The 21,299-nt window shown below is 46.0% G+C and overlaps 1 protein-coding gene across 2 annotated transcripts in view; it reads left to right on the top strand.

Annotated features, from left to right (window-relative positions):
* INPP5A (inositol polyphosphate-5-phosphatase A) overlaps positions 1 to 21,299 on the top strand; it is a 182,094-nt gene that overhangs the window by 22,402 nt on the left and 138,393 nt on the right. For both annotated transcript variants that reach the window (XM_040071218.1, XM_040071217.1), the window contains exon 2: positions 20,462 to 20,503. In XM_040071218.1, coding sequence (XP_039927152.1) covers positions 20,462 to 20,503 — 42 coding nt within the window. The remainder of the gene's footprint in view (positions 1 to 20,461; positions 20,504 to 21,299) is intronic.

The following is a 21,299-nucleotide window of genomic DNA, read 5'->3' on the forward strand; positions in this document are numbered from 1 at the left end:
GAGGTGTCTGTGCAGTGTCTGTCTGCGGTGCCTGCCAGGGCAGCTCTGTGTCCCACCGTGTCCGGGCTGGGCTGCTCTGTTAATGGAATCCTGGTCAGCAGCACCGAGGGACATCTGGGTGGCTCCATTCAGTGTGTACGTGGTCATCTGGTGAATGCCTGGACAAACCAGTGCACAAGGTCAGAGTGTTCTCGCAGTTAGGAAGCCCAGGCAGATATTTGGCTGTTTTCCCTATAGAATTCCTTTAGGTATGTATGTAGGTTGATTAATGCACTGTTGAGGACCTCTCTTTCTGATTTGGTTTCAAATACTGTCACAGAAAGGGGACTTGCTCTAAAGGAAGAGACTGGGCAAACTGGGGTGGGGTGAGGAATTTGGGGCAGGTCTTCTCAGCTCATGACCCACAGTCCGTCTCTCTTCCCCACTACCCTGCTGAAAAGCTGTATTGGTGGCTTTTGGTGGCCCATGAGCCTGGCTGACCTCTGCAAGTGAGGCAGAGCTGGAGCGCCAAGGCAGATGTCCAGTGGTGGGAATGCACTGAAGTGACTCGGGTGCTCCTTGGCTGCTCCTCTGCACCCTCGTGTCCCACACGTGTGGAGTGGGGCGGGCTGGGGGACCTGGCCACATCTCACCCCACCCAAGGGAAGGGACAGTGACAGGCTGTGGGGCCAGGCAGGTTGGGATGAGCTGCCTGCTGCCAGCTGAGATAGTGGGACTTGGGACTTAGAGAAAATTCAGCATTTCATGAGATCTGGAAGAAATGGGGAAGTGTTTGGGGGTTAATGCTCTCTAAAGGGAAAACAGACGCTATATCTGGAGATGTTTCATGGCTTGTATTTCCCTGTTTTCCTGGATGGAGCGAGCTGGAATTCACTGCACTGTTCTCCTGCTGGTCTGCAGCCTGACAAAGCTGTTTGCTTGGGAACAGCAAGCCTGATGTTCAGCATCTGTTCTAGCTTTGCCCTGGGCGCTGTTGAGGTCTGTGCTAAAAGCTTTGTGGGAAATCGTGTGTCTTGGATAATACGGGGTAAAGTGCAGGTTAACACTGCTTCAAAAGCTCCAGAATGGGCTTGGAGATCAAGTCCTCAATATTTTTACTGATATTTAAAAATTATTTTAATTGGTATACTTGCTTTATTTCCTGTAGTGGGAATGTCTATTTAATGCATTGAGACACACAAGATAGGACGCTTCAGTTAAAAACGCTGTCTTTGCACTTTTATACCATTCGGTAGGAGTGGTTTCAGAAAGAATCTGTTATTTTGAACAGCAGTGTTCAGACTACCTCGAGTTTGATCTTAGGGGCTAAACACCTGTCTTTAAGGCTGGAGTGCATCACTCCTGATGGTTTCCTTCAGAGAAGATTCAGCAGGCTCACTCCTACCAACAGTAAGCGGGAAGAAATCAGGTTTTTGTTCTTGTTTTGTCAACAAGAAATTGATAGGAAGGAATGTTTTGGGATGTTTGAGACTTCTGAAAGGGAAGTAAAACCATAATGAGATGTTTGCATAGGTACAGAAGACACAAAGGCGTTTGTGCTGTTAAGTGTTTGCTCGTGTATTTATAGTAGATGCAAGATTTGTTCAGTGTGGGAACAATGATGCTTTTCTTTCTCGCTGTTCCTTTCTGTTAATAGTTGGTGTGTTCAACAGCCACGCTGAAGAGCTCTCAATAGCAGGCACTTGCCCTCAACAATACATTTCTGTTCTGGAAGCCTAAGGCTGCTTCCAGGATCACCTCTGATGGAATGAGAAGGTATTTCCTGAGTAATCTTGACTCTGGGTTTTCGGGCCACTGAGTGAAGTGGTTTTGTCTCTGGTTTTGTGGTTGTGTTGGAACTGCAAATGAAGAATTAAAAAAAAATGTAATCCATAGTTATCCAAGTTTTCTAGGAAACTCCTTAAAAATACTAGTGAAGCTGGGTTTTTTTATAATTAAAAGATGAACATATTTATTTTTGTAAATATGGAATGATGCTCTTAGACCCTTCTTGCTCATACTTTAACCGTATAGTAATCCAACCTGAAATGGCAGATAATTGGAAGGAAAATGTATTTAATTAACTTTTTGACCCTATCAACTTGCTTGGCTTTTACAAGTCAGCGAAATCTTCACCTTGATATTGGCAGTGCTAGTTTTAGTAACACTTATTTCGCTGCTGTTCCCTGTAAACTGGGCTGTCATGCTGTCTCCCCACTGTGTAATTAACTCCAGCAGCACCATGGCTTGTCTTGCTGTTATGGCCAGAGGTGTCACTCAAAAGTCTTCCAGTGCTGGACTGGCAAGGCCTTTGACCGCTCCTGGCAGCCAGAGAGCTGGGTATACAGGTGTACACCCACCCCATGTGTGTAGGCACAGCGTTCCTTGGGGTCAGTGGATTTGCAGCCTGCAGCTGGAACCCAGCTTGGTGACATCCCGTGGCTGCCCTGAGCACTCTTTCTACCAGTCTGAAGTGAAGTACTCGTGGTTAATTTTATGTGTGTGCTATGGCTCTGTCTGGGATTTGAGAATTTGCCCATATACACTCCTGTCATTGGGTTGTAAATATAATTACAGTTTAAAAGGCACAGCTGAAGTTGAGAACCGAGTTGAGCATGTATAATCTGGGTCACTTCATTGACAGCCCATCTGTGTGGGATGGTGCCAGGGAGAAGCCCAGTCTGATGGATGCTCAGGGAACCCCAGCTGGGATTTGGCTGTGAATCTGTTGTTGTCATCCTGAATGACTTCTGACTGTAAAGCTGCACAGAAGGGTGTGTGTAAATATGTCAATCATAGCTGTGCTGTCCCACTGCAAAGGGGAGCCCTTCAAACCGTGTCCTGGCCGCAGCATGGCCTGGCTGTGGGACAGGGGCAGCAGCTCCCCAGGACAAACCAGGGCCACCAGCCGTGTTCTGGGGTGCAGGGTGGCCCTGACAAGCTGCTGGCAGACTGCTGTAAGGAAGAGACTGCAAATAACCAAGTTATTGCTCCCTGGGGAAATGCCTTGCTCCACCACCATATCCTCATTCCTCTGGGTCTGGTGAGGTTCCCTGTCACATGCCCTAATTTCTGCTTGGGGGCTGTGGCAGTAGGGTCTGAAGCAGCACATGGCAGCTTCAGGCATCAGTCAGATGAGGAAACTCAAACCCAAGGAAGGCTGCAGCCCCCAGAGCCCTCAGGAGTGTTCACAGCATCATCTACTGTGTTTTGCACTCCAATCTGTATGAACTGTGAAATCATCACCATGGCTAATATCCTCTTGTTAAAGTCTGGAAATGGGAGGAAAATTCTGGAGTTTCAACACAGTTCAGACATTTGGTGTGCCTTTAAGGATCTCTGACAGGCCAGTTATGGTTGAAAACAAGAGCAGGTCTATTTTGCATGTGTTAAGCTGTGCCCTGTCACTTTGGACTATCTGTTCTCAAAATAGAGTAAGTGGCAAAGCAGGTGAGCTCACCCTGAGCTCCAGTGTCAGCACCTTCACGGTGTACTTGCCACACGAGGACACCTGCGCTGGCAGCTCGGGTAGAAAACTGAGCTCCTGAGCCCCAGAAAAAGAAGTATAAAAAACCTGATGTTTTGCTATGGAATTCGGGAGAAAGTTTGAAGCTTCTGTTTTGATGTGACCCTGCTGACTTCTGAAGCTGGACAATGTACAGGGATGGATGTAGCTAACTCCAGTGTATCAAACCTTGTTAGTATCAAGTAGAAACATAAAACAGGTATATGACAGCGTGTATATATACCAGATACTAGCTAAGAGTGCATTAATAAATAGTTCCAGTTACTTTTATTAACCTGTAACTGCAGTTGAGTAAATTTTGTGTTACTATGGAAAATATCTGTGTGAAAACTTAAGAGGGACACAAAATCCAGTTGGGCATGTAAGAAGGCTATAAGCACAGGGCAGGAAGAGAATTTTCACTTGTTCGGTTGTTTTCTTAAAATACCGAGTGAAGTGCTCTCCTTTGTACTTCACTTTATGAATAAAGAAAGTATTCTAGCAGTTGAGTACAGGTCTTAACTTTTTTGAGGGAGGAATTCCATTTCTCATGTGGATCTGGAGTTTAAGTCAGCATTCAGGCAATACAGAGAGTGTGATGCCCAGGGTTCTCAGGGTGGTGGTTCCTGAGCTGCAGCCCCCATCCTCCCTCCTCGTGTGCCTGTGGGTTCTCTCTGCTGGGAGGCAGCGGCTCCAGCCTGAGCATTGTGGAGCAGTTCCCAGCACAAGGGAATGGAAGCGTGTTGACAATCCTAATTCTCAATCCAGACTTTAAGGGCAGTTTTGCCCTTTCTTTTTAATTAAAATTAACATATTTCAGCACAGATATATGCTTCCAGGGCTTTCCTAGAGAAGCATGTAAAAACACGTACAGCTGTCCTTGTGAGCGTGTCCCCAGATCTGCAGCACTGTCCTGAAATGCATCCTCATGCCATGGTAGCCAGTGATGAGTCCATTGTGGTTTCGACTCTTTCAGGTGATCAGAGACTACTCCAGGTGGCTTTTCCCAGTGTTAACCCACAATTTGTTTGGGATGTTTCAAAATATGAAAAAAATTTCATGGAGAAAATAGAGTTGTCCTGACTTTTTCTCAGAGTTTAATTGAAGGCTGAAGCCCATTTTCCTAAACAGGAAAAGAGCCATTCCAGCACCATGAGGAATGTTGATACTAGGTGAAGTTCACTTCCTTGTGACAGAGAAAAATAGAGGTGTTACCTCACTGCAAACAGGATATCTCTGAATAGTTAGGTTTAAATATACAATATTTTCCATAGTGGCTTTGAATTTCTGGAGCCACGGACACAGAATGAACTTTGGCTACAGCAGTGTTACTGCTGGCTGCTTGTTGCGGGGTTTCCACTGTAACGTCACAATGCCACGCATTTGCTTTTAGTGTTGGGTCAAGCCTGTTTGAATCAGTGTATCCACAGCATGTTTGTGGAAATGGGACTTTGTGCTTGGCTTTTTAAATTTCTCGTACATAGAATAGTGTTGTCTGAGCCCTTGGCAGAAGCAGTGTGATCACAGCAGCTGCAGAATGTTCCAGGGGAGTGCAAGCTGCCCACCAGTGTGGAGTCACCTCCCTTCCCAGGGCCTGTCCTTGTGGCAGACTCACCCTTAATTCTAATTCTAGGGAGGGTTGGAGATGGAAAGTAAGTTTTTCAACTGAGGATGTCTTCCCTCTGTTCCTGCCAAAGTCTGTCTTGTCAGCAGCATGGATGGTGAATGTTGTGTAACAAAAGGGAGTGCTTTTCTCTGAAACACTTTTCCTGCTGATAAGCGGGTTCCAGAGTACATGCTCTTGTAGTGCTTGACTTGGATTTTCATTTTCAAGCATGTGCTTGTTCAAGTCCAGTGTGCCAGACTGTATATGTACAGGAAGTTGGGAAGAGTTCAGTAGTTCTGGGGAAACGTATGCATCAGTTCTCTTGCTGCAGTCTTGTCTCTTATCTGAGCAAGACGTGGTTACAGTGAGGAACTTCTGAATTGGAAGTCTCTATTCCTGGCTGTGTCTTGTGAATAAGTTTGTAGATGGGTGTAGAAGAGCAAAGTGCTATTTTAATGAGTTGAGGGGAAAACACTTCTAGGTGTTCTGCAAGTATATTTTTTTGTTGTTGTTGCTTTACTTGTGGATGTGCATATTGCTAAGTCTTGTCATTTTTGTTCTGCTCCTTATCTGTGAAGCTTTCTGTCAGTTATCAACTTCCCCACGAGCTTAAGAATCTGTTCAGGAATCCCACAGGAGTGGTTCCACCAACCCCAGTGCAGACAGTGTTTTTCCTGGCTCCTCAAGTTCAGGCTCAGTGATGACCTTGCTAATCCCCTGCCCAGGCGATGGTCAGTCCTGCTGCCTGACTTGGTCAGGTTGTTGCTTTGCATCTGGTTACTGTAAAAGGCTTTCCCCACCTTCTGTGTCCGTCTGTCTGGGCTGTACTCAAACACAGATTCTGTCTGGCCTGCCAGATTCGCAGGTCCTTTGCTCCTTGTCGCATCTCTCCATTTAGTTCACATTCCATTATTTTGAGGATAAGCTGCCTAACTTCATGTAAAACCCCGTGGCTTGCTCAGCCTTGCCAAGACATTTTGAGTCAATAGTGGGAAACTGCCTTCTGGTTTGCTTGGTTTGTTTATTTGTTTTTGGCCAAAGCTTCCTGTCTTGATTGCTCTCACACTGGATTTGCCAGGAGATGTTTTTGCTCTATTGCAGGACAAAGCCTTGTGAAATCTACAAAACTTCGGGGGACACTGTAAAAGTTTGAGAGGAGCTGAACAGCCTGTGTACTCGAACAACAGCCTCCTACACTGGCTTCTAGCCTGCTGAGCTCCCTGTACTCTGACATTCTTCAGTTAATATAATTTTAACATACATTTGCATATATAAAAAAGTACATATGTGTTTTTAGTTAAAGAAATCATTTGGGGCATAGGCTGCAGTGCTGTGCTGGGTACAGTGCCCAGCACACTGGGTACCACTGTGGGGCTGGCACCCCTCCTTGCTGTAATTTGGGATGTCACAGGGACCCGTGGAGCTGAGGTAGTGTGTGGTGGCATGAAAGCTCCAATGGGAGATGCAAACGGGAACGAAGCTGCCGAGTGTTTACCTGTGAAATGCAATATGGGAATGAGTCACGCTGTAGAGGGATGGAGGGGGTGCCTTCAGACTGGGGAGCAGATCACAGGAGCCCTGGAGGAAAGGTGCCCTGGGGCACTCAGCTGGGTGGCAAAACTTCCTCACTCTCTGCCTGAGTGGTGAAGCTTTGTAGTTGGAATTACAGTGGTGCTTCACATTTCTGCCATTATGGATGGAACCTCTGCAATTTATTCTTGTTTGTCCAGCTCACTGCCCTGCTTTGACTTTGCTTCTGTGAAACTAGTGCTACTGAATATCAAGCACAGTTACAAAATATGTTTTATAAAGCATGGTGAATAAATTTGCTTCTGGTTTTTAGAAAAAGGACACTTTGAAAAGTCGTTCTGCAGCACCTGAGTCCTTTGGGGCTGGTGGCAGCTGTGCAGCCTGTCAGAGCAGTGTTCATGCAGTGAGCAGAGTTTTCTTTTCATGCCTGGGGCAGGAGTTTGAGGTGTTTCTGTTCTTGTCATGGGATGATCAGGGGCAGCACTGGGGGACCTGCCAACCCCAGCCTGGTACTATAACTGCAACAACAAACCTGCCGTTAGGAGATTGGAGGTATTACTCGTTTGCTTTATGGTTTTTATACCTTAAGGAATGCTTGACTCATGTTTTCAAATATGTATAGCCACAGAGAGAGAAATGGTGAGAAGTCATATTTCTCATAGGAATGATGTCTGAGATACATGGCCACTGCAGTTTTCTTTAAAAAAAAAAATATAACAAGGTCTAAATCACGAACAGAAAGCAAAAGTTTTGAGTGCTGAGGCAGTCGATGCAGCTGTAGGAGCTGACTCCACAGGTTGTATTCCCAGTAGATGCCTGTGAAGGGTTGCATGGCAGGAACCTCATTTCCTGGGATGAACTCCTGCTTTGCAGATATTTGCTACCTTCAGCAGCTGTATTCTGAAAATGTGCTCTTAGTTCTGTACTCTCCACTTGCTGCCTGATGTGAGCCTTCACCAGTGGTCAGTGAAAATCTGCAGAAAGGTGATTTGGGCCCTAATTCTGCCACACCTAAGCATGAGGTTAGCTGTGGGACAGGGATGCTTTAGCTGAGTTGTTGTGTTTGTTTTGCAGGGTGGTACTGAAAATTGTGAAAACAACACACATTATTGCCCTTTGTTAATATCTGTCATTGTTTTCAGTTAATTTCAAACAAAAAGCCTCTTGCCTGAAGCCTGGAAAATTGCTCAGGAAATGCGGATGGGAAATGATGGAAGCCCAGCAGCTCTTCCAAAGCTTGCTGTGACAGCTTTTCTCCTTGCAAAAGAGATGTGGTAACAACTACCACTCTGGTTTTCAGCAACCCCTTTGCAGCCAGGAGAGTTTAGATATTAAATACCTTTAGCATCACTAACCACTGGTTTGACAGTAACTTAATTAATTGATTAATCTGTTCACAACTGTAAATGCATATTACAAGTAAATCTTTATTCAGGTGGAGCTGGGACTGTGTGTGACCCGAGAGCCATGAGAGCTTTGGGGCTCCCCTCTGGGGATGGTCACAGCGCCTCTGGGCTGTCACATCCACAGTGATGCTGGAGGAAAGTGCTCCTTGTGGGATGTACTGTCCTGCTGAGTGTGACTGGTTTGGAAGAGCTTGACTGGGAGACAAATGGAAACTGGATAAATATGTATCAACACTCAATATGAAGAGAGGGGAAAATGCAGAATAGCTGTCAATAGGGACAGGAACGTTTGAGCTGTGCTGGGAGTGCTGCCTCACACGTCCTTGTGTACTGGAGCACCCGGGGCTCATTTGGCCATATACAGTGGGACCAGGGAACAAATTAGGCTTTATCTTTTGACCTCTGGTTGTACTTGGATAACTTTTATTGCACTTATTTGGGCAAAAACAAAGACTTTTGGACTGGGTGTTCAATTCAAGTTTGTTGCTATTTATTTTACACAAGAAATGTACTCTGTTAGTTTTGTTTTCCTTGTTATGGATCTTGGCACATACAGCTGGAGGTGTGGGAGCTCAGAAGTTGTCTGTGGGGCCAGGCTGGCAGGAGTTTGTGCAGGAGGGGAGGTCACTGCTGCCGGAGATAGGTGTGGGGACGGTGCCTGGAGTGGGAGCTGGAGGATAGCCTGGACTTGGTACCCACTGGGAAGTCTCAGTGTGGGAGCTGGTGCATTGGCAAGCTCCGGCATTCTCCTTTCCCAGCCAGATGTTTGAGTGGAAATAATCAAAGGGGTGCAGCAGCTCCCAGTCTGAGTCACACTGCTGCTCACTGGTGCCTTGTGTTGTGGGAACAGCACGATAGTTTGAAGACAGAACTGGAATTAGATGCCACTATTTGTGTCACAGGTTCTCATGTGGGGTTGGACACACAAACTCCTGAGGTTGTGTTTGAGGTATTATGAAAAAGATTTCACTCTCCCAGGGAAAGCTGAGAGTGGCTGGGCTGAGGAGCTGTGGGGCTGGGGTGGTCAGTACAGAAGGGGACACCAGGCAGTGTATGCTGGCTTCTGTGCAGTGTGGGACACCTCTCAAAGTAAAACAGCCTGTTGGCTTTCAGAGCTGAGCAAAGTGCACATGCTTAAAAACATAAAATGCTGAAGTGGATGTAACCTTTAACATGAGGAGAAGCAGGTCAGGATCCTGCGAGGCTGGAGAGCTGGCAGGGTGTCGTCCTGATCTGTGCATGCTTTTGTTGTTTTAGGTGTTTTTAAAATCTATTTTCAGTAACAGTGGATTTTTCCCCCCCCCCCCCTCAAACTCAAGAGAAGCTGTGATCTCACTGTTGGTTATTCTGCAGGTTTTGTGTTAGTGTGTTCATCTAGCACTGCATGCTGACACTCCTTGCTGCTGTTGTCTGCTTGATGTTTCCTTCCTTCAGAGTCTATATTTAGTGTTAAACAGTATTCAGTGTGGCACAGGGCTACAGGCAGTTTGCTTTCAAGCCAAAGGAAATGGTTCCCTTTAAGGATAAGAGTGAACAAGGGGCAGGATTTCCTGTGGAAACGCACCCACAGGGGAGTTGACTTTTACTTTGAAGTTAATGGCAAAAAAGGCAAAGTGAAACCCTGAAGAGTTCATATGCACAGGAACAATTTTTTTTTTTGCCTGGTGGAGGAAGCCTGGGTGCAGGGAGGGGTGGGGAAGGGTCTGAGCAGGGGGCTGCAGGTCTGCATCCTCCGGGATGCTCCAGCCCCTGGACACAACCCTGAGAGCCTGCAGTGGGGACCTGCAGGGTGGGCAGAAACCCCCCCAGCTCCTGCCACCCTGAGCCCAGTTCAGGTCACATGGAGCACCTGTGGCAGGTGTTACCGAGGCGGGTGGCTGCTGTTTGCAGCCCCCAGTCCTCACCCAGGGCTGGCTGGTGCTGCAGAGGGGCCGGGGGAGCAGAGAGGGTCTGCAGCATGTGCGTGGGCACGGCGGAGCGCAGAACGGGCGCGTCGGGCATCACGCACCTGCTGCACACACAGCTGGGGCCCTTCTCTTGCTTTAGCTTCTACGGAGAGCTGAAATTCAGAAAAGGAGTGGGAAAAGAAGGATTGCTCGGTGACAGCAGTGAGTTTTTCCTCTGCCTCCCTCCCACAATGAGGAAAGCTCTGTGCATGTAGCCCATCAACTAGAGGGGTTGGGGATTGATAACTGCTATTTTTGGTTGTCTCTTTCCAAGGTGAGGCACAAGGTGTGCTTTCAGGGGGGCTGCCCACCCTGCTCCTGGGCAGTATTGGACAGGTGTCCCTCACGGGAATGCTGAGCTGCTGCCCATCAGCGCTCAGTGCAGCGAAGGGGTTCTGGAACTCCAGGACTGCCATCAGTGCCACCTTTTTGACACCGTAGTAACCTCATATGCATTAATGTAATTTTGCACAAAACAGTTTGGAATGTGTTTTTTGTTTCATCTCATGTGTTTACTCTTTATTTTCTTCTTTCATGAAAGCTGATAAAATCCCATTTTATACTACAAAATGCATTTTTATCTGAGGGGTGGGAGAACGGGAAAACATTATCTTTCAAAACATACTGTGTTTGGGATTTTTGCTTGTTTTTCCACTGTAACAAGAGGATTGAGCCCTGGTGTATTATTGTAAGGTGTGTTCTGACTCGAATCAGAAACACACTGACTGTACATCCAGTTTTTATGTGTAGAAGCCCAAGGACCTTACAGCTGTGAATGGATCAATATAACAACAGCCTCTTTTCTGTAACTGAGGACCAAACACAATCCCTACGATTTATACACTCAAATAAATCTGTGGAGATATCAGCATTACAGACATCTAAAATCACCATTTCAGTATTGCTTGTTATTTAGATTTCCAAATGAATATAAATGCCAGATTTAAATGTACATCTGTTTCGAAAGCAGTAATAAAGTATCTGTATTTCATTTGAGTTCTTGCTTCTGCTGAAGCTGGCTGGATGAAACATTTTGCAAAGGGCTGCACACATCTCTGCCAGTTTATCTTTCTAAGCTTGCCTCTCTGCCAAATGTCTGACAGCCTTTTGTGGAAACTTAAGGGAATACTGAGGATGGTTATTTCCAGTTGCATGTATCAGTTCTGATGCTTTGGCTTCCTTGAAACTGCATCAGCAATTTTCTACTAATTGAGCAAAACTGTTTTCCTTTCAGGACTTTGTTTCTCTAAATTGTTTCTTCTGAATTGTCCATGGTTTTGGAGATTTCCTGTTTCTCCTTTTATGCTTCATTTTTACCATAAAGAATCATCTAGATATTTTCTTCATAAATTTTTGCTCTTATAGCAACTGCATGTTGCTGTAAGTGCAATAGTAGCACCTAAACCTTGTTCTGGGCTATCCCAAGGGTGTAGGAGGGAAAAGTGTTGGCTTCTGACCAACCAAGATGTCAGTAATACTCTATATGGGACAGCTGAGGCTTCCTGTGTTCAGTTGTTTTTTTGGTGGGTGGTTTTCCCCCCATCCTTCCTGTGTAAAGCAAACCTGAAACTTTTGCTTTTGCTCAAGGTTACCTGGCTGTGACACACAGCAGTGGAGGAGGTCACTTCAGTGTCACCTGTCAGGAGGAGAGTCTTCAGGTCCCTTCACCTGAGCTGAGCAAGCTGGGACCACACGGTGATGCCTTAAGTCGTGGCGGCACATCCCTTGCACCAGCCCTCCCTCAGCTACCCAGAGCTATCTGCTGTCCGTCTCCTGATGGGCAGCACTGGGCAGAGGCTCACGTCCTCTCTTCCAGGAGTGATGCAGTGGGGAAAGCAGTGTGAGCATTCTGCTGTGTGTTTGTGGGAGCCCTGCTGGCACAGAGTGTTGTGCCATAGAAGAATCTGTCCGTTCCAATCCACCTCTGCTGGGCTTACCCTCAGTGTCACCAAAACAATATTGGTGTTTTCATGTGGCAGCTCTGAATAAAACTGAAAATAATCTTTGTGGACTATTGGGTCATTGATCAATGATGCATTTATTACAGAAATTTTCATAGCAGCAAGGAGGAGAACCTCCCCCCCCCAGTCCTGAAAACCTACTCTCTAGATTAAATTGAAATTAATTTCTAAGTATCTCCCTTAGCCCTTTATTTCTGAAATAGGGTGTAAACAACTTTCATTGTCTCCTCTGCTGTCAAGTACTTCTATTAGATCACTGTGCATTTATTAGTGTGTTGAGCTCCCCGGGGATTCACTCGGTGGTAAATTCACAGCTGTCTTGGGACTGCGGTATTTTAGTGTGAAGGCTCTTTTTTTTTCTCATGGGATATAGGGTGTGTTGGAGCTGCCTCACTGACAGCTCGCGCTGTCCTGGCACATTCCCCCTGGGACTGACTCTGCAGCGATTCTGGGAAAAGCTAGGACTTTCATCCCCAGCAGAGCAGTGCCCCACCACATGGCATTTGGCTCAGAAATAAGGATATATCTTCTTGAGGAAAGAGCATTTATTACTTAGAGGAATTGATAGACACTGCTGCACAGCAGGGCATGCAGCTCATGACCTTTAGCTCTTGAGCTTTAGGTCACAGAAGTTACTGTCTGCAAACATGAGCACTTAGATAAAATTACATTATGATTTTTATTTTTCCACAGAGCACATAGTACGTTTATTGGTTTAAGGCTATTTTTTTATACCATCCTCCTGCTCTGCAGTTACTCCCTGTGCTGCTGGGCTCAGATGCCCAGAGCTGTAGGTGTATTGGGCTAGCAGCTTGTGTCTGGATGGAATGACTGGCCTGTGGTGCCCTCACCAGTCTGTTTACTTGCTGTGGAGAAGGAACAGGGAGTCTGGGGCCCTTCTGCTTCGCGATGCCAGCGCTGCATGGCTGTGAAAGGGCCTGCAGCTGACACAGACCACTGGATTAATAAAACCTGTGGGATGTTTTCAAGCCTCCATAAAACTCAGCCCACAGGAAGAACCATTTGAATCATTGGCCTTTAGTTTCTGGGAGATGTGAGTCTGGATGGCACTGCTCCCCTGTGCCTGTTTCTGTACCATGCAGATTTAAAAGAACAGTTGTAGATATTCCCCTATTTAACCTGGGAGAGTTTTAAAGGTTTCATTTCAAACAAATACAGAAAGAAACCCCATAAATGCACAGGACAGACCATGGTGGTGGTGGTGAGTGTGAATTTTGCCAGAGATCTGTTTTACCTATCCATGTGCAAAAGCAGATTAATTTGATTTCAACTCTTTCAGTTTTCCCTGTGTCATGCCAAAATAAGGGTACAAAGTAGTGGAAAACTTGAGTGTATTAATGTGATTAATCTTGCTATTTGCTAACAATTAGAGTTTGTGTGGTGTTGGATTAACTCTCGTTAATGCTCTTAGCACGTTGGTTATTCAAATATCCAGGAGCTTTTAAGCTTTTCAGTAAGATGTCAGTAATAGAAGTTAAATTTAAAGTACGTGGCAGTTCATTGGGGTCAGGAGATTGAAGATTCTGGACTTCTCTTATTCCAGTCTTTGCATTTTTTTGTAAATCATTATCCAGCGGTAGTTACTGCCCTGTGCTTGTGCCTGTCTGGGTTTATCCTGTGTGTGGGCTGTGGAGACCAATCAGCCTGCAGAGGCTGTGCCCTGGCCCTGCTCCTGTTTTGTTGTGTGCCCAGAGACAGCCCAGGCTGAGCTCACCAGGTGCCAGGAGATGAACAGTGTCTGTGTGCTGTGTACCTGCAGAAAAAATGGTTAAACACAGTTCAACTTCCTGTTTTAAGGGTGTGACTGTATGTATGTCAGACCTGTATAAGCCTGGTCGCTTTGCCAACAGACCTACTGAATTATTTTCTACACCAGCAATTCTGAAAATCTGGAGCTTGTGTTGCTCCATCTCAGTATAATCTAATGTGACACTCTAAGAAAATTATCTGTTATGTAAACTCTCCTAAAAATGTGTATCTTCAATTAACTGTTCTGTGGGAATGGTATAATTGAAAGCCTGAGCTCCGTTAGTCCTGAGAGAAGTATTTTTCTTTTTTTCTGTGATGTTGGATTAGCCAAGAAAGGAATAGACTTGGGACAGACATTAATGCTTCCTTTTGAATTTTGTAGCATCACAGATGGATTGGGTTGGAAGGGACCCTAAAGATTATTTTGTTCTACCAATCTGCCATGGGCAGGGACACCTTCCACCAGACCAGGGTGCTCCAGGTGCCACTGGCCTTGGAGACCTGGCACTGGCTCTAAAACTCCATAGCCACAAGGTACTTGGAGTGCAGTTTTCATCTTTCTACTTGAGAGTTATAAATATTGTGTTACAAACTTTGGGTACTGTATGTGATTGATGAACTTCCAGAGATTTAGTTGTTTTTATGAATGGCAGATTGCTTTTAGTCACTGCCCTGAATCATCATGTATTAGATGCATTGTTTGTGCTGAATTAGATGACAATTTCAGGTTTGTCATGTAAACTTCACTTTTTCCATTGGCAATGAGTAGTTTTCTGTTTTTATTTTTTCCTTTTCTATTTTCTTTGAGGGATATTTTTGAGTTGACCTTGTTCCTTTGTCTCCAGAGTTTAGGTGGGGCTCCTGAATATCCACATTGAAAACCTGAGACAGAGCTGCTCTTTGGGGCAGGAAAGAAAATTCACAATCCTGTTCAACGAGCAGTGTGTTTGTGGTGTCCCTCCTCACTGTCCTGTCCTGTCCTGCCTGCAGGGAGCTGCTGGTCACCCTCCAGGCACCCTCAGGTCACCCTCTTCTGGCACTTGCATCCACTGGGCTCAAGGTTGCAGGAGAGACTCTACATTCCAGCCCCCAAATTAAACTAAATTGGTGAATGTTTTCACTGACACAGGAAGAAAAACATTGAAAAACATTTGTTGTTCTAACTCCTTTTTTCACTTCCATGCCCAGAGGAGGTTTGTTTTGCATGGGTTCAGCGCTTGTGCTGGGCCTGTGTCCTATCCGGGGCTGCTCCTCAGCAAGAGCTTCTTGGTGCTTGCGGAGGTTTGGTTGCTTTAAATGCTGTTACGGCATCAGCCTCATCAGCTGAAGCTGCTGAAGAACTAGAGCTTGTTTCAGCTGCTGCTCGTAAGCTGCCTGCTCCCAGCATTGCTTTTGGGGACATCTGTGTGATTCTTGGTTGTTTTAGAGTTTTGTAACATATAAGATTGGTCAGTCAGGTTCTTGAGGGTTTGAAAGATCTTGTCCAGATCGAAGTAGTGACAGCACATGCTACCATTATTTTGTAGCTGTTAAAGACAGGTGGCTCTTTTCCCTTCCCTGTCCTGTGTTGTTTGAGGAGCGACTCATTACTGTTGTGGTATAAACCATAATATGCATATGTTACATACACCCCTACATCTATATATGCCTTTATGTCCAGATCTTTTGAAGAGGTAGAGACTTGCTTCCTCACCCTTGCTTCTGTTACCTTATTCCTTGCATTTCCCTCAGATGTGGCCAGAGTAGTTAATTAACAGGTCACTGTTTGCTGTTCCCGTTTTAGGCTGCATTTCCTATGCTTGAGAGAGTGCTGCTGTGTTCAGAATTCAGCATCCCTGGCTGGGCAGAGCTGTCTCTTGGTGTCTCTTACAGGCGGGAGACAGGTGGTTTTGGTTGTTTCAAGAGATGCTGGTTTTTCCTGGGCTGGGCTGTCTCTTGGTGTCTCTTACAGGCTGGGGACAGGTGTTTTCGGTTGTTTCCAGGGGTGCTGGTTTCTCCTGGGCAGGGCTGTCTCTTGGTGTCTCTTACAGGCTGGGGACAGGTGGTTTCGGTTGTTTCCAGGGCTGCTGGTTTCTCCTGCATACGCAAGCACCAGTTCATAGACAGCTTCGGCTGTTTAGAAACACAGAGCTTTTGAAACAGGCAGCAGGTGCTGGTGTGTTTGTCTCAGCTTGTGATGTGCTGTGCCAGCGGGCTGAGGCCCTGCTTTCCCCGCTGTTTGTGCCGGCAGTGCTGCTCGTTCGCTGCCCTGCTGCGCAGGAAGGCGGCACCGCTGCGGCTTCTCTTTATTCCCACCGAGTGCTGTGTATTTCGAGCCGCTCATAGGAAGGGGGATCAGCCGGAAAGGTCAGCAGCTGGGCTTGCCGGTGTTTGAGCAGGGGCAGGGAGGTCGTGCCCAGAGCTGCTCCGGCCCCGGTCCTGTCACACCAGCGGCGGGCTGTGTCCTGAGCGCTGTGCCCGGCTCTGTCCCGCTGCCCTGAGCTCTATCCCGCTGCCCTGAGCGCTGTGCCCCTCCCCGGCAGGGCCAGAGGCTTTGCCTGCGGACACTGGCCGTGCTTCTGCCGTTCTCCGGCCCTGCCGTCGCGGCCCTGCAGGGCGGCCCGTGTCCCACGCACAGGCCGGCAGCGGGGCCTTCCTTCCCCAGCCGCTCCCCTCAGGCGCTGCTTTACCCCGCGTCACCTCCTGCATTTTTTTTCTCCGTTCCTCGGCGTCCCACGAAGCCGCTGCGTTGCTCAGCCTGGGAGTAAATTGGCCTTAAACCTCTCAGTGACAGACGCGTGTGTCCAGCCCCCTGTTTTTGAGTTTGTGTTAATTAGGCTGTGTTGTTTCTTCTCCCCTGCACCTGTCCTTGTTCCTGGGGGCTGTCACTGGGCTGTAATAGCACCAGGATGGGACATTTCTTTTCCTGCTGCTCCTTGGGAAAGCTGTGCACTTTCAGAAATGCTAGACTAAGAGGCACCATAGTTGTGTTTGTAAGTTTGTGCAGATGCGTGGAACAAAAACAGTGTTTTAAATAAAAATTTGGATTTTGAAGAATTTGCGCTTTTTCTTCAATGTTTTTTCTTAAACTCATGATTCTAGTTTTCCTGTTTGGTCCTGGTTGGTTTGCCTATATGGGCTTTGAAATGTTGTGAACTCATAATGTGAACAGAACATGCAGATTATTATCTTTTTGTTTGTCATTTAAGATAGTAAGGTTGGTACAAATCACCACATTAATAGTACCCAGCTGATGTGGAGGTTTTGCCAGTATCATTTGTGTAGTTCAAGAGGGCATAGCAAGAGTGGTGCTTAGAATTCTATTTGAAAATAAAAACAGATTGAATATAAATGTCTAAAGGATGCCAGTAAACTTACAAAGACAATATAAGAGATCAAAAATATTGATCAAAAACATGATATAAATAATTCTGTTGAAACAACTGTGATGGTCAGTCACATTGATGGACTTGAAAGAAGTTTCTGAGTGCACCTGTTGCTGGTCAGACAGAACTTGATCAAAGGCTTTGCTTTTCATTAAATAAGTAGAAAACCAAGTATAGTGAAGGCAAAGGAAAATCGCCTATATTTCATGTTTTTCTTTATGTGTCTTGAAGGTTAAGATGAAGAGGCTCTGGGTCCTCCCTGGGACTGCCCCCTAAGAGTCTATGACTGCAGCAAGGTCCCTGTGGTGCTGTGGGATGCCAGGAGACTTTTGGAACTCAGACAGGCTTCCAGTGATCCCTCAGCCCATGTGGGGCTCTTGGGGCTGTTTCAGTCAGGCATGTAAAACTTTGGGTTGGTTGTGCCTTGTGTGTTCAGGCAGTGTGCAGAATCACAGCGGCCAGTTGTCCTCTGATTCATTTTGGAGCTCAGTTTTCACAAAGCAAGTCAATTTTTTTTTTCCTTTTAGCTTAAAAAATGAGCCTATTCTTCGCTAAAAATAAACTTCACAAAATAGAACCTGCTTTCTATAATTCATCGCCTTTCTTCCATTTCCCTCTGAGCAAGGCAGAAAAGAAATTTTCCAGGCTGTTAATTTAGTTTCATTTAGTTCTTTTCCCTTTTTCTTTCTGTATGAAAGGCTCCCTACCCTGTCTAAATATATATTCTCCTCATTTTTTTGAAAGGACTCCTTCCCCATATAAGTATATTTTTGCAGCAGGCTTAAAGCTTTCCTGTTGGCTGTTGAGTATAATTTTGTAGGAAATAGAAATAGTGGGGAGAAGAGAGACTACTTGTATGTCGGATTTGAAAAGCCGCTTGTTTTTGGGCTATTACCAGCTCATGTGGTGTTCCCGTGTTCACTAGCTGACTGGTTTTTCTTATAAACCTGATCATTACAGTGACCAGTGTGACATAAATAGACTTCAAGTGGAAACTCATAATGAAAAAAGATAGTTTTAGAAGGATTTGGAATTCCAGGAAAAGGTCAAAACTGCTTTTAATTGAGGGGAGCAGCGCATGCAGGACGCATGTCCTGTTTTTTTAATATGGATCCCATGTGGTTTTGCTGTCTGGAAGTTGTTCTTGTTTGAGGGGAAGAGTTTCTTTTGAGAAGGATTTCTATTTGTGTCTCAGTGGAGTAAAATGTGTGTCTGAAGGATGAAAGCAGAGCCGTGCTCCTCCAGGCACAGGGGCATTTGCTGATCTCAGCCTGGAGAATGGCGGAGTTTGGTGTGTTTGAGGAGCAGCCTGTGCTTGAAGTGGGCAAATAACCCTGAGAAATCTGTGCTGAGCAGACTTGGTGTTCCCAGGCAGGAGGTGGGCACAGGGCACAGTGCCCTGGGGCCCTGAGCTGCAAGGGTAAGGGAGGATGGCAGGAGGGGAGAGACCCCTGGAGCAGAGAAGGCTCTGGGGAGATTACGGCTCCTTTCAGTGCTAAGAGAGGTGGGGAGGGACAGGACACAGGGAATTGCAGGGTTAGATGGGATATTGGGCAGGAAATGTTCCCTGTGAGGGTGGTGAGGCCCTGGCTCAGGGTGCCCAGGGAAGCTGTGGCTGCCCCTGGATCCCTGGAAGCATCCAAGGCTGGACAGCGTGTGAGGGAACCTGGTCTTGTGGAAGGTGTTCCTGCCCTTGGCAGGGGGTGGAACTGGATGATTTTTTTGGGTCCCTTCCAACCCAAACCACTCTATAGTTCTAGATATTCCAAACAAAATGTTAATGCCTGTAAGTATTTTGCTTTCTTCTCCTGTTTGCTCTTTGGTGGATTCCTGAGAACATGAGCTGAAGCTGCCCTGTGGGCAGGGGAGAAGGACTAGATTCAACCAGCTGGAGCAGAGCTGGAGGTGGGGATAGCCAGAAAGAAAGAGGTGGAAAAAGTGAGGTTTGGATTAGTGACCCAGGAGAAATTGGTTTATCAGTGGATGGGAATGAAAGGATTCAGCATAAAAGAAGACAGGAAAAAGATTAATTTCCATTATGTTACAAAAAGAATGAGATAATTTAATGAAGGACAAAGTGTGGAGGGAAAGGATCGGAAGAAGTCCAAAGTCTGTGGAAGACATGAAATATGATGTGCCTATTTTTAGACAGAAAAATAAGAGGAAGAGAAATTATCTTTCTACTTGATTGTTATCTCCAGTCCCTCAAATGTTCAAAATTTTTCATTTATGTGAGGTGGCTGGAGAGGAGTCTGAGGCAGAGGGCTGGGTTACAGAATTGTACCAGAGAGTGGTAAAAGTGGAAAGAAAGTCTGTGGTGGTGGCAGGGGAAGGACTGCTGGGCGAGGGCACAGCAGCGGGGCCGGCAGGGCCCCACTCAGGGCGAGCCAGCAGCCGGAGGGCTCCCACGGACCTGGGCACAGGAGTTGGTGCTGGCAGCCCCCGAGACCTCCTTAGCACCCTCCCTCTTGGGACTGCGCACAGAGGAACTCAATGGGCACCTTCCAGCGCTGCTTCTCCTGCTCCAGATTTTGATTCAAAGTTGTATCCGGCTATCTGAAAAGAGCACACTCGATGGGAGAATAGAGCAGAAGTTTCATGGCTGTGTGTTTGCCTCTGGGCAGCTGGTGTTGGAGCTGTTTGTCAGGGATGAGGTGTTTCTCTGGTGTTTAGTTGGATACATTCTGCTGCCTCCCGCAGATTCTGGACCTTCTGCCTCTGCTGTGACAAGGAAGTCTGACTTGTGTTGTTATTCCCCACTAGGATGCAAAAATTATCCAGAAGTCTTGTTGAAGATAAAGCTCAACAAATCAATTCTCTCCCTTTGATCGTGTCTAGGCTGGGATCTGTTATTGAAAAGACAGAACTTTGCACTTAACTGCAGTTTTGCTGCTTCAGTTTTTATAACTTGTGGAGCAGTCTGAAAATGCTTCTCCCAGTCTGTCCCTGGCAGGAGGACTGATGGGCTGGAGCATCCCCAAAGGCACTGTCCTTCCCCTGAACCAGCTTGTGTGAAATAACTCCGTGTCACTTGAAGCTCAGGTGGTGGCATCTGGGTGTGGGCAGGCTGGTGAAATTCCTGATCCCCAGGCGATGAACATGTCCTAACAGGACGTAGTTCAGGTGTGTCATTGCCTGCTAAACGTGTGGGCACAAGTGCTGTACAGTCCTATACAAAACGCACCATTTTGGTGAGAATCAGAGGGGGCTGAGGAATGAGGCGGTGGGGTCTGTCCAGTGGCATCATGGAGGAACATCCTCGTTTGTACCTTTTGTTTTAATTGTGAAAACAGCTCCCTTCTTGAATACACTGAGTAAAGCAATAATATCATGATATTGTTGTAAAAATAGATTTCTCTTTTTCTTAATTAATTTTTGCCTTTTGTTTTTCAGCCAGAAAATTTACAGAAGAATTGGCTTCGGGAATTTTATCAGGTAAGCTAAAGTTTATTTTCTCATGTAGTTCTGTGCATCTTTATTGACCTAATTTGTAACATCAGGATCTTCTGCTTTGTGAAGCAGAATCACTATTTTATAGTGATTTTATTTTATAGTAAAAGACATCCCTGAAAAATGTCTCTTTCTGGATTTCTAAGTAATCAGAAAAATTCAGGATATAGGCACAATTTTTTCTCATCAACAATTGTCTGCTAAAAAATAGATTCAGGTTATACAAAATTGACTTCAGTTTGGCATTAAATGGTCTTTTAAGTCTACTGACTAAGTTCTATATTTGAGCACTTTTTCAAAAAAATCTATTGGGAAGTCCAGTTTACCTTAAAATTGAAATATGACAATTTTTGGCATTGGTTTGCAATAAATAAGTCCTGTGTCTGCTCTTTCTTAACAATTTTCTTGTTTAGTAATGTGACAATATTGATGCTGAACACGTTTTAAAATGTGCTGTAACCTTCTGGTGTGAGGGGTTTTCTAAATTACAAAAGCCCCTCTCACACACTGTGTTATTGTAGTAGAGACTTGCTTAACTTGCAGTCTTTGTGCAGAAATACGGCAATAAACACCAGGAAAGGAACACTGCTGGGGCATGGAGGTGTCATCCCTGGGATGAGGAGTGCACGAGAGCTGCTGTCACTGCTGACAGAACTGAGGGAGTCTTGAGTCCCACAATGGTTTGCACTGGCAGGGCCTTAAGGGACCTTGGAGATGCTGTAGAGCACACCCTGCCAGGGGCAGGGACACCTTTCTCGAGCACCGTGGTCCAAGCCCTGCC

This window comes from Hirundo rustica, chromosome 8, assembly GCF_015227805.2.
Source record: "Hirundo rustica isolate bHirRus1 chromosome 8, bHirRus1.pri.v3, whole genome shotgun sequence".
NCBI lineage: Eukaryota > Metazoa > Chordata > Aves > Passeriformes > Hirundinidae > Hirundo > Hirundo rustica.